At 39.7% G+C, this 12,155-nt stretch overlaps 1 protein-coding gene across 4 annotated transcripts in view; it reads left to right on the forward strand.

Annotated features, from left to right (window-relative positions):
- The window catches only part of LOC144680647 (peroxidasin homolog), a 242,312-nt gene that overhangs the window by 180,134 nt on the left and 50,023 nt on the right, over positions 1 to 12,155 (forward strand). For all 4 annotated transcript variants that reach the window (XM_078541867.1, XM_078541868.1, XM_078541869.1 and 1 more), the window contains 6 exons: positions 1,445 to 1,614; positions 6,300 to 6,572; positions 7,405 to 7,521; positions 8,278 to 8,436; positions 9,014 to 9,126; positions 11,684 to 11,840. In XM_078541867.1, the coding sequence (XP_078397993.1) occupies positions 1,445 to 1,614; positions 6,300 to 6,572; positions 7,405 to 7,521; positions 8,278 to 8,436; positions 9,014 to 9,126; positions 11,684 to 11,840 (989 nt within the window). The remainder of the gene's footprint in view (positions 1 to 1,444; positions 1,615 to 6,299; positions 6,573 to 7,404; positions 7,522 to 8,277; positions 8,437 to 9,013; positions 9,127 to 11,683; positions 11,841 to 12,155) is intronic.

The following is a 12,155-nucleotide window of genomic DNA, read 5'->3' on the forward strand; positions in this document are numbered from 1 at the left end:
GCCAATTCAGCGCTGAATTGCACTGAAAACAAATGAGCTTAAAGTACAAGATCAGAAATGCAGAGATTTGTAAAAGCTTGTGAATTACATCACCATTTTGCATACTCATGTATGTATAAGATCCTTTGGCACTTTTTTCAAAGTTCAAGCTCTCCTAGTATTTTGGCCAACTCTTTCAACCAACAAAAATGAGTAGAAATTGGCTTCTGTAAAACAATAGTAACTGTACTTCAAAGGGAATCCATTGACTGTAAAGCATGTTGGTGTGTCCTGAAAGTGTGATAAGGCACTTTAAAAGCGCAAGACCTTTTTTGATGTGGGCTTAAGACCTCTGGGGTATCAGGCTAGTGGTAATCTTGGACTTTCCTGTACACAAGATTCCCATGGGTCATGGAAAACCTGGAAGGCCTGGAAAAGTTATGGAAATTTCCAAAAAAAGTGCCCAGACTCATTCCAAAAGTCATGAAATTTTATGAAGTCAGGGATGAGTCTTTATGACTTTGGCCCTAATTCCAACCTTTTCCAATGTTTTTCTAACATCTACTTCCCCCTCTCCATAATCATTTGCTTTTCTTCGCATGTCCTGAATCCAGTGCAGGTAAATAGACCTCATAAGTACTTTTCATGGAAAACAGAAATTCTACAGAACAAAATAATCTTGAGAAATTGAGGCGATTGGATAACTGACACACAATGCGAGCTTCCAATATTTATGTAAAGCTACAAATACCAGAGTTCATGATGTATTTGGAAGAATAAATGGTCATGAAATATTTCAATTTGGTGATGGAAAAGTCATGGAATTTTATTTCATTAAAGGAGTTGGTGTACTCCATTCAGTGGCAAATAAAAACCCCAAGGCCAAGTTCCTCCCTTTACCATGGTACTTCCTGGCATAGATAGAAAATGACAAACAAATAAAATGTGGTATAATTTTGTGTTTACATATGTGACAGTTATTCAGCCAAATATGTTGTAATTATTTCAATCCCACTTGTGTGATCTGCTAAATCTGCTATATTACTTGTATTTCAAAATTATTTCAAATATATACCAATCTTTAACCTGATGTTTTGAATGTGGATCAAAAAAGCCTACCAAGCAGCGCTTGTAATCCTCCAATTTTGCCTAGAGAGGAAATGTTGCTAATTAAAAGGAATGAAAAATAATTGAATAAATTGTTTCCCTTTGATAGTTACTTTTTAAACATGACCTCTCCTGAGCTTGTTCATTGTGCATAATTCAATTAACATCTGTAATGATGGTTATCAGCTAGTGCACTTGGTACAGATATAGTCACAAAGGAGATTTAGAATCATTGTGAACACATATCGTGTGTTTCTTTTTAACACCAAAATGTTTAGAATCCTTTAAATCCCACTATTTTAAAAACCTTATTTCAGTTTGCAATTGCTTGGTGATGGATGCTTTTGTTCCCTTACAGCAATGCCTTAGATATGAAGTACAACCCGCGCTTAAACCTACTGGATGATGGCACTTTAATGATCCAGAATACTCAAGAGGATGACCAAGGTGTCTACCAATGCATGGCCAAAAATGTAGCAGGGGAGGTGAAAACTCCTGAAGTTATTCTTCGGTACTTTGAGATACCAGGTAAACTTTTTTTTAAAAAATCCTGCCACTTTGTGTGATGTGCATGTGTGGGGATGGAGGGAAGGGGAGGACGGGGGTTGGGGGTGGGGGCGGGGGAGGACGGGGTTGGGGGGGTTGGGGGGGGGGGTTGGGTGTTGGGGGTGGGGGGGGGTGGTGGGGGGGTGGATAAAAAGTACTTTGGTGCTTGTGTGCCAGAGGAAACATTAGGCATCAGTGAATTACTGCTCGAGAGGGGAAAGACTTGTTTTTCTTCACTACTGTCTCTTTGCTTTCTATTCAATCACTATCTATTCACCTACCCAAATAGGGACTTGATTCAAAACTATTTCCAATGCTCTTCCTTGGTGGAGTGGAAGGAGTTAAAATTTGTCATAGTCATCTGAAACATATCCTGAAGGAGTCATACATAATTCCAAAGCAGCTAAATGGTGATGTAATTCTCAAGCTTTTACAAACCTCTGCTTTTTTGATCTTGCACTTGAGGCTCATTTGTTTTCAGTGGAATTCTGTGCTGAATTGGCCTCATTAGTTTGTGTGCGGAGATTGAACAAATAAGACAAAAAAGTATTCTGTTTCTCATTCTTTGAATATAATCCATCTTCTGCTTACTTCCTGGCCCTCAGTTTTATTCATAAGCTAAAGCATTTGTAGTTTCTCATTTGTATGAATTTCACTCCACATAAAGGTGATTCATTGTGTCTTTTGAGCACCTTTGAGACATTCAACTTGATGGGACACTATATAAATGCAAATATGCTTCATTAATTCCTCATATTAGCTTACTGTCTCTGTTGCATTCTGATAAAAGACTTGAAATACACTCTCAGCACGGTCCACTTGACCAACATGGTCCATTTAATGCCATTCCCTGGAGTTTGGATGATTCCTTATTTGCATGTACTTTAGAGGCTCAAGAACCGAGGAATGTAGAGAATTATATTTGAAAGTAGATTACAACACCATTGAATTAAATGGTGTTTAATGTTAATTCACATTAAATTGTTTAAAGGTTCCAATTAGACAATCCGAACACATAAATGAACCTGTTTAACTGTAGGCAAATGGATATAGAGCAAGAGGATTGTTTTACATAGGGTTTTTTAGTTGATAAACCAAATAGCTGAAAGTGACATTCTAAGACTTAAACATTTTATTGTACATATTGTACATTTTATCAACAGGCTGGGAGCAGAGAAACTTAACAATGTGTGGGAGAAGTGATAGGGAATGAAGTAGGATCAGGCGGAATGGGATTTCAGAAGCTTAGAAACCTCCGTGTGCCTTTTAGAAATAATAAATTGAAAGAAGAGACTATATTAATGCAACTAATACTTAATTTACATTGCAAATTTTTTATTGGAAAACATTTTTTACCAAAACTTTTGTACAGCTAAGGACCAGTTGTAAAAGCGTATGGCAAAATTTAGTAAGTTTTAACAGTTTATTCAGCTTTTCATAAGATTCTGAAATATGGTGCTGGGTTCTATGTGGCGACATATATATTTTTGATTCACATTTTGAACCATATTCAAAACATCAGATTAAAGATTGGTATATATGTGTATTGGTAAGCCCTGCACTACCCCTCCACCACCACCACCTCCCCCATTGGAAAAGTTGGCCTTGAGCCTGCTGACTCAAAATCTGGCTGCCCTGCAGCGATATTGCACTTGGAGAAACCTTAACTGTTTCAGAGTGGGACTTACAACCCCATTTGAGAGGAACCTCCACCCTAGAGAGCTGGCAGTCAATCAGATTTGCCGGCAGGCTCTAATCCCAGCAGCACCAGGATCGAGTGGTGGCTGCTGCTGAAACTACAGGCTGTCCACGAGGAGGAAGAGTCATGGAGCCATGAATCAGTGGTAAGTCCAGTACTTTTGACAGGCCTGGCTAGGAGTGGTGAAGGGGCCAGAGAGGGAGGGCCAGGGGGAGAGGCTTAAAGTTGGGGGGCGAGTGTTGGGTAAGTGGTAGGTACTCCCCCTTGCCCACAGTGAAAGCTGTGAGGCTACCCACCTTGCTTCCGCCTTTCCCTGCTGCACATAAAAAAGCAGGGGAGGCAGAATGAGGTCACTAATTGGCCACATAAGGGTTTCAGTAGGCCTAAGGGTGGACCTCCCCCGCACATTGTAAATGGGAAACAGGTTGAAGTGAGTGGGAAGGTGCTGAAGAGACCATCCCTTTATTTTACAAGCTCCCAGCCTTCAAGTACTGTAGTGGTGGAGCCATAGCCCATGGTGTATCTTGACAGAATCACAACTTACATGACAAAAAATTTCTTCTTTGGACTCCCGTAAACTACATAGTCATGCAATTACAAAGCTTTGTGACACAGCTACTCTCTCAATTCCAGAGAGTAGTTCAGTCTTAACTGATAGTTGATAATATTTTTTGCAGCAGATGCAACTTTTAAACAAGCAGTTGCATCTAAAGTTTGTCATGAGTAGACTATGTTGGAAATCATTTAAAGCTTTCCCCCCAGCAAAGTATTTTATATTTAATCATGCATGAATGACCCCGCCGCATGCCTGGAATTCGTTATATCTTGAAATAATCTGAAAGGTAAGTCGCACAAAGGTGTGCCTTGAGACTAAATGCTTAACTCCTAAGACTCCGTCACTTGGAAAAATCTTAAGGGTTGATCTCTTTCTAAAATCTAGTTAAGTTTGCATTTTGCATTTAACTCCAACAGTAAATTGTACTTTCTTTCAGTCTTAGTGGTAAACCAACTCACAGCTGGAGACAGCTGTAGTTAGTTAATTAGATAGCTAGCTGGAACTGGTGTCCTAGGCAGCAGTGTCTGACCCAACTCACTGACTGGCATAAATGTAGAAGGTTTGCCAGATGCACAACATAAATCGCGTGAAGGCGCACTGAGTGCTTAACTATGGGATTTTGGTAAGTGAGGGATATGAGTGCAGAGGGAGAAAGTGCATTTCTGGCCTTTTACAAAAAGGAGTGAAACAAGAGAGGGAGCTGGAGACAGCAAGACCTGAAGCCTGAAGACATTAATTAGATAAGCAGGTACGTGAATTTCAAGTTTTTTTCCTCTAAACTGGGGCAGTAGTTTGAACTGGTACTGGGGAGAGAGATGTAGAGGCCCTTGCATTGGTAAATTAAGTGCCTACTTCTAAACCTGTGTATTTTTTAGATATATCAAATCTCATGAGTTATGCTGCACATGATATTTGATAATTTTCCTTTGTCTAAAATGCTTTAACCAGCATCAAGTTTCTTAATCGTTCAAACTTTCCTTTTGGGTTTTCTGTTAAGAGTCAACTGACCCTGAATATGAGTATCACTGTATGAGATTATAGGCCTTTGTGGTATAGGAGAGCCACCATTCATAAAGCCACATAAAGGTGATGGATATGCATTTCCTTTCAATGGATACTGAATTTCAAATGAGACTCTACACAGGGAGCAACATCGTGCATTTTGGGGTTGTCAATTTCTTTTTAATAGACTGCATAGGATTATTTTTATATGATGAAATTCTGTTTTGGAAACTCAAAGATTCGAAGTACATTATAGTATGACGTGTAGATTTCCATAATTAGTTATAATTGTTAGGTTCCCGTAGAGGCCGATAACTTTTTATAAAGAAAGGAATCCCCATGACGCCAATGGAAAGAAAGCCAATGGGCAAGATTTCACTACTAAAGACCAAAAGCCAACTAAAATCAACATAGTTCAGTTCAAACATTAATTAACAGGCGAGGGATATATCAAATAAAAAGGTAAATTTCACTTTAAATGGTCAATACAATAAAGATATACCTCACGTAGATACAAGCACTGTCTACTCCCTGCACAAATGTGGGACCATGTGCAACCTCACAGTCTTTCCAACTTGGCTTCTGCTGTGCAGGGGATCTCTCGCTCCCCATTCAACCATTTCGGCCTTTGAGTGCCTTCGTCAGCCGCTTATTCCATCTGAACCTCCCCAGATATGGCTAACACCGACAAGGCACACATCTACAAAACCTTGCTCACTCAGGTCACGACAGTTCTGACGGCACAGAATACCCAGAGACTCCCTTCTCAGACCCTTTCAAATTATTTGTTTGCCTTGGCAATGCTGGAACAGCAGCAATGGGTCTTGTCGAATCCACAAGCTCCCACCCTTTCTGTCTTCAGTGTTCTGTCGTGTCCAACTGTATGACTCTCACAGTAACACAGTGCCTGCTCTATTCTCAGGGCCCTGATTCAACACCAGGATCTGTTCTAAAACTGCTAAACACAAACCTGTTCCATTTGGAGAGTATCTTGATTATTTCCCTCTTAAAGGGACATAGTGCAAAAAGAAAATACATGCTTCCCAAAGCACATGGGTCATCACATAAACTTTGTTCATACACTTGCATGCAAGTAAAAGCTGCTTTATTGTTCACCATGAGTTTGGAAATCTGAATAATGCTCACAATAATAGGATACTGTTGAACTGTTCAAGTAGCTAGCACTTGAATGAATATATGATTCTCAGGAATGTGAATAGTTAACTACCCACTATTTATGATAATGCATGTCAGATGTCAATGTTACTTGCAGAGTTAGCCTTTTTCATTGCCAAAGGAAGGAATCATAGCATTAAGTTCAATGTACATATTAATTGGATTGTGTACAAATATTGACTTGGTGTGATGTCCATTTTAAATGAATTTGATTTTTCCTTCTCTCTCAAATAGCTCGGCCTGCTTTTGTAATTCAACCACAAAACACTGAAGTATTGGTTGGCGAGAGTGTCACTTTGGAATGTAGTGCAACTGGAAACCCTCAGCCCCGGATCACCTGGATGAGAAGTGACGGGTCTCCCTTACCCCATGATCCTCGCTATACCATAACTTCCTCAGGAGGACTCTATATACAGAATGTAGTACAAGCAGACGGTGGGCAATATACCTGTCATGCAAACAATAATCAGGACTCCATTCAAGCAAATGCATTCATCATAATTAAAGGTATGTAATAGAATGCCATTTTAACATTCAGAGAGCAGATATGTATCAGTTTTATAGTGTATTCAGATCCATCTGACCCCTATGCTACTTTATAACTATTTTAATGTATATAGTTACATAGTTTTTATAGCATCAGGACAGCTCAATTGGCTCAACAGGCATACACAGGCATCCTCCTACCTTTCTCCGTCTAATCTAATCAACATAGCCTTCTGTTCTTTCTCCCTCGTGTTTATCTAGTTTCCTTTAAATGCATTTATGTTATTAACCTCAACTGGTCCTTGTGATAGTGAAGTGCCACATTCTAACTACATTCTGTGTAAAGATGTTTCTCCTGAATTCTCTGCTGGATTTATTAATGGCTATCTCATATCTATCCCACCTCGTTCTTGTCTCACCAACAAGTGGAAACATGTCCTCCACCCAATCAACATATTCCATTACCTTCAAGATCTCTTATCAGGTTACTCCTCAGTCTTCTCTTTTTCTAGAGAGAAGAGCAGCAGTCTGTTCAATCTTTCCGGATGGGTATAATGCCTTAGTTCTGGTATAGTTCTAATAAATCCTTTTTGCATCTATATCCTTGTTAATAATATGGATCCAGAAATGTTCATAGTATTCCAAGTCTGTCAAGTTTTGTACATTCAACATAACTTTCCTGGTTTTCAATGCTGTCCTTCTCAAAATGAATCCCAGTGCAATGTTTGCCCTTTTTTAATTCCTTTCTGCCATTTAAATTATTTCATTTAACTCTAGTTATGTTTGTGAATTGTGTTGAAGTTAAGAGATGCTTTTTTAAAAAAAAAATTCTCCCCTTTACTTTTACCTGTAGCTCCACCTCAGTTTACAGTCTTGCCACAAGACCAGACTGTTGTGGAGGGACATGCTGTGGATTTACATTGTGAGGCCGAGGGTAATCCTACACCAACTATAGCATGGACTAAAGGAGGTATGGTATACTGAGACTACTTGCAGTCTAAAATCAAGCTTGAATTGTGGCTAAGCAACTCTGTCTCAACAAAACCAAAACAAATTCATCTTTGTCTCTGGTATTAGCTGTTGGATTGTCAGCAAATCTCATTTTCTCTCTTGCTTGCTTTGTAGAATAAAGCCTGTACCCCATGCTACTGAGTTGTGTTTAGCATAGATAGCAAAATAAATTCAGGACTTTTTGGATAACTGGTAGATTTAGCTTTCTGTTCCTATAAGCTAATGCACATTTGATATGGCTGGGGTTTCGAGATCTAGTTGTTATCTTTTGGTTCTATTTACTGTTTGGCCAGTTTTCTTTATTTTTGTCCTAGATGATACATTAAAATAACTTGCTGCTTTTTTCCAGCTTGCAATGTTATTTACAGAATGTCGGTGCTAGTTAGACATTTTTATGCAGAGTTCACTTTCACTTCACCTAGTAGACGGAGATCAGGAGGGAATAATTTCTCTCCCTACACCATTTATGTCATGAAACAACTTGTTTCATAGGTTTACACACTTTGGTTATGGGAATTATTGACCTTGGGTTACCATGCATGCTCCATTAACGTAAGTGTTGCTGATACTGTTGAGATATGCCTCTTCGAGTAAGAAATGGGCTAACTTAGAGTGTTGTGTTTTTTCTTAAATCTTGTGCAAAAAGCATTGCTGCACTGGTCACAGAAATCTGATTAGTTCTTGAAATATAATAGAAACCCCCCTTGGTTTATAGGGAGTCCACTTCCTGGGGACAGAAGGCATACAATCCTATCCACAGGGACACTGAGAATTTCCAGAGTTGCCCTTCATGATGAGGGGCACTACGAATGTCAAGCTGATAACATTGTTGGTGCTCTACGAGTTGCAGTCCAGCTAACTGTGCAACACCAAGGTACGCTTCAGAACCAGTGCTACAAAATGAGCCTTAAGTTAACGTTATTAAGTGTAAAGAAAACTTTTGTTAAACCATTTTTTTGAGAACCCTAGCGCCAACTTAGTAAAAGTGATGATTGTTCTGCTTTGTTGGCCCCTGTGATTGCTCCTTTATATTTAATGTTGCACCGACAAAGTCAAATGTAGTACCATAAACACATTGATGAAATGGATTCTTGAATTGAAATCTGAATCCCCAGACCTCTATAGAATTAGGTAGAACAAAGAAACAGTGATGGACAGGAAAATACCCACTGGTCCATCCAATCTGTCCCGCACAACTGTGATTTCTTGTGCATCACTATTTATATACCCCCCACCCCTTCAAAAGCCATGAGGCTAAGAACCAGATTAAAACCAAGGCCAGCTAAATAGGAATAAATCTGCAACACAGGTTTGGAAAGTTTTGGCTGTTTTACCTAGTTGGGCAGAGGTGTTGGGTTACTTTGGGAAGAAAATATCACAGTAAAATTTCCAACTTCTCATGTTTGGATCATCATAACTATTTTTTTTTCTTTCTTTGTTGGGGCCTCTAGCAACACTGGTCATTACGAACACCCCAGCTGATCTAACAGTTGCAGCTGGGTCAGATGTGCAGATCCCCTGCAGTTCTCGGGGTGAACCTGAGCCAACTGTAACCTGGAGTAAGGTAAGTGAGAACCCTGTTAAAACCTGTTTGGTGAGATAAACCAAGGAACATTTTAAAAAAAGAACTCTTTTTAAAAAGAGTTAGAGATAGCCTTACTTGTAAAAATAAAACTAAAATCATCACAAGGCAGCGTGTTTACTCTGAATGCTGTTGTTGAGCATTCTGTCTGACGGACATATAGTTGTAGATTTTACTGGGATGTTTACAAATTAGAATTGTATTCAAGTGTAAATTTGATTTTCCATTCTGCTTTGTTAGTTCAAACTTGGGGGGAAAGAAGTTGAATTGCCATTTTGCCAGTTTTATTACCCATTGCTCATAAGCACAAACAAGTGAAGAAAAGATCTCAGAAACAATGGAAGCATCAGATTTGGGAAGGTGATGGCTGTCACTTTTAATGTATAAAGATAATGCATCAAAAGTTATTTGTACATTATCAGTTGACACTTTTTCACAACAAAACAAAAACAGAATTACCTGGAAAAACTCAGCAGGTCTGGCAGAATCGGTGGAGAAGAAAAGAGTTGACGTTTCGAGTCCTCACGACCCTTCAACAGAACTGAGTAATATTAGGAGAGGGGTGAAATATAAGCTGGTTTAAGGGGTGGGGGGTGGGGGGAGAGAAGTTGGGGGGGTGGTTGTAGGGACAAGCAAGCAGTGATAGGAGCAGATAATCAAAAGATGTCACAGATAAAGGAACGAAGAGGTGTTGAAGGTGGTGATATTATCTAAGAGAATGTGCTAATTAAGAATGGATGGCAGGACACTCAAGGTACAGCTCTAGTGGGGGTGGGTTGGAAAGACTGACAGGGCATTGCAGGTATAGATTTAAAAATAATGGAAATAGGTGGGAAAAGAAAAATCTATATAAATTATTGGAAAAAACAAAAGGAAGGGGGAAGAAACGGAATGGGGGTGGGGATGGAGGAGGGAGTTCAAGATCTAAAGTTGTTGAATTCAATATTCAGTCCGGAAGGCTGTAAAGTGCCTAGTCGGAAGATGAGGTGCTGTTCCTCCAGTTTGCGTTGGGCTTCACTGGTACAATGCAGCAAGCCAAGGACAGACATGTGGGCAAGAGAGCAGGGTGGAGTGTTAAAATGGCAAGTGACAGGGAGGTTTGGGTCTTTCTTGTGGACAGACCGCAGGTGTTCTGCAAAGCGGTCGCCCAGTTTACGTTTGGTCTCTCCAATGTAGAGGAGACCGCATTGGGAGCAACGAATGCAGTAGACTAAGTTACTTCTTCACACTTCCTGCATCGTCAACAGAGTGGGGAAAATTCAGAAGTGAGATCAATAGATTTTTATTGAGTAAGTGTATTAAGGAGTATGAAGCATAAACAGTAAAAGGAGTTATGATGCAGATCCACCATGATTTAATTGAATAGAACTGGCTCGAAGAGCTAAATGGCCTTATCCTATTGCTAGGTTTCTACATAGGAGTATACAGTAATGGAAAAGTCCATTACAGTGCACTTGGGCAGTTTGAAAGATTCAATGACACCATAATGTATCTCTTAAGCCCCTCAATTTCTTCTATTGCCAACATGCATAAGATACAAGCATTCTTCATCCTCAACCCTCATCATCCTAGTTATCTGCATGATAAAACAATTTCATTTTACACTACCTTGCGCACTGATTTGCAGTTTTCCCCCCTCCTTGTGTAATTTACATGATTGATAAATATATATTTTTCTACTTCTTGCATTCCAAGAGTGGACATTTTGATTCTTCTTTAAACTATGATGATAACACCGCCCAAGAAAGGTTTTCCCCATTTCAGGCCTCCAGTAACCAGCATCTGCACAAGTCATTTACTATGGTTGATTTGACTCTGCTACAGTGGCTGAAGTCAATATCAAACCATGTCATAAACATCCCTCCACTACAAGCATCTGTCTTTCAACAACTTGAGACAAATCTTATCCCCAATACACCATAAGCTTAGAACTTTAATCAAGGGTTTAAATTGTATATTTTCATAGTTTTTCCAATTTTCTCATCACACAGTTCCCTCTAAGGTCCCTCTTCATTTGTCACAGTACAACCTGGGTATTGTAGTTTCATAAAAGTGGGATGAGTGCTGAAAATCCGATGATGCCTTTCTTTTCTGCATGGCATTTCTCATCAGAAGATAGAACATAGGGAAAAATTTTCCCCCTGTTGTGGGGGAAGTGCAGGAGCGGGCGCGGGCAGGCACGCCTCTGATCGGTGCCTCCGATCGTGGGCGCGCAGCCATTTTACGTGGATGGGCCAATTAAGGCCCACCCAGCATGACATCCGCCAGGAAGCGCTATGTGCTCCCTGTGCGGGGAGGGGGGAATTCCCTCAGCCAGGAGTGCGCTCTTTCACGCACATGCGCATGAAAGAGCGCACGGATCTGAGTTTACACATTTAGAAAGCCTTGGTTCAGTCAAAAAAGACAGATCTATAATTGCATTGGGTAGGTGTCTGTAACCTACATGAGCTGTTAATCAATAATCTGCTCTATCAAAACATTACCTGAAAGAATGCAGGCACTGTCAGTATACATTAGTGACATAATGTTTTCAATATAGGATGGAATTCAGATTACAGAAAGTGGAAAATTCCACCTTAGCTCTGAGGGATTTCTTTCAATTCATGATGTTGGACCTGCAGATCAAGGGCAATATGAGTGTGTTGCCAGGAACAGCATTGACCATTCTGCTGCTAGTATGGTGTTGACTGTGGTTGGTAAGTCTATAACATGGACTTGTGATAACTGGTTATAATATCACTAACGTTGGTTGTTAAAACCATCCAGATTAACTTTTCAATTTTGTTTACCATGGAAATGAAATACATGGATGATGTAAACACTTTTTTGCCACTTCATTCCCTTTTCAATTTGATGCCTCATCTTTACTAAGTTTCGCATTTTTCAATCAAATGCTTATTAGTTAGAAGATAAGGGCCTGGATCTTCCTCTGTGTAGAAGCTGTGGCTGATCACCACAGTGACTACAGTGCAAGTTAGGTGTTTATGTTAAAACAAATAATCCAAAATATG

This window comes from Cetorhinus maximus, chromosome 5, assembly GCF_964194155.1.
Source record: "Cetorhinus maximus chromosome 5, sCetMax3.hap1.1, whole genome shotgun sequence".
In the NCBI taxonomy this organism is placed as follows: Eukaryota; Metazoa; Chordata; class Chondrichthyes; order Lamniformes; family Cetorhinidae; genus Cetorhinus; species Cetorhinus maximus.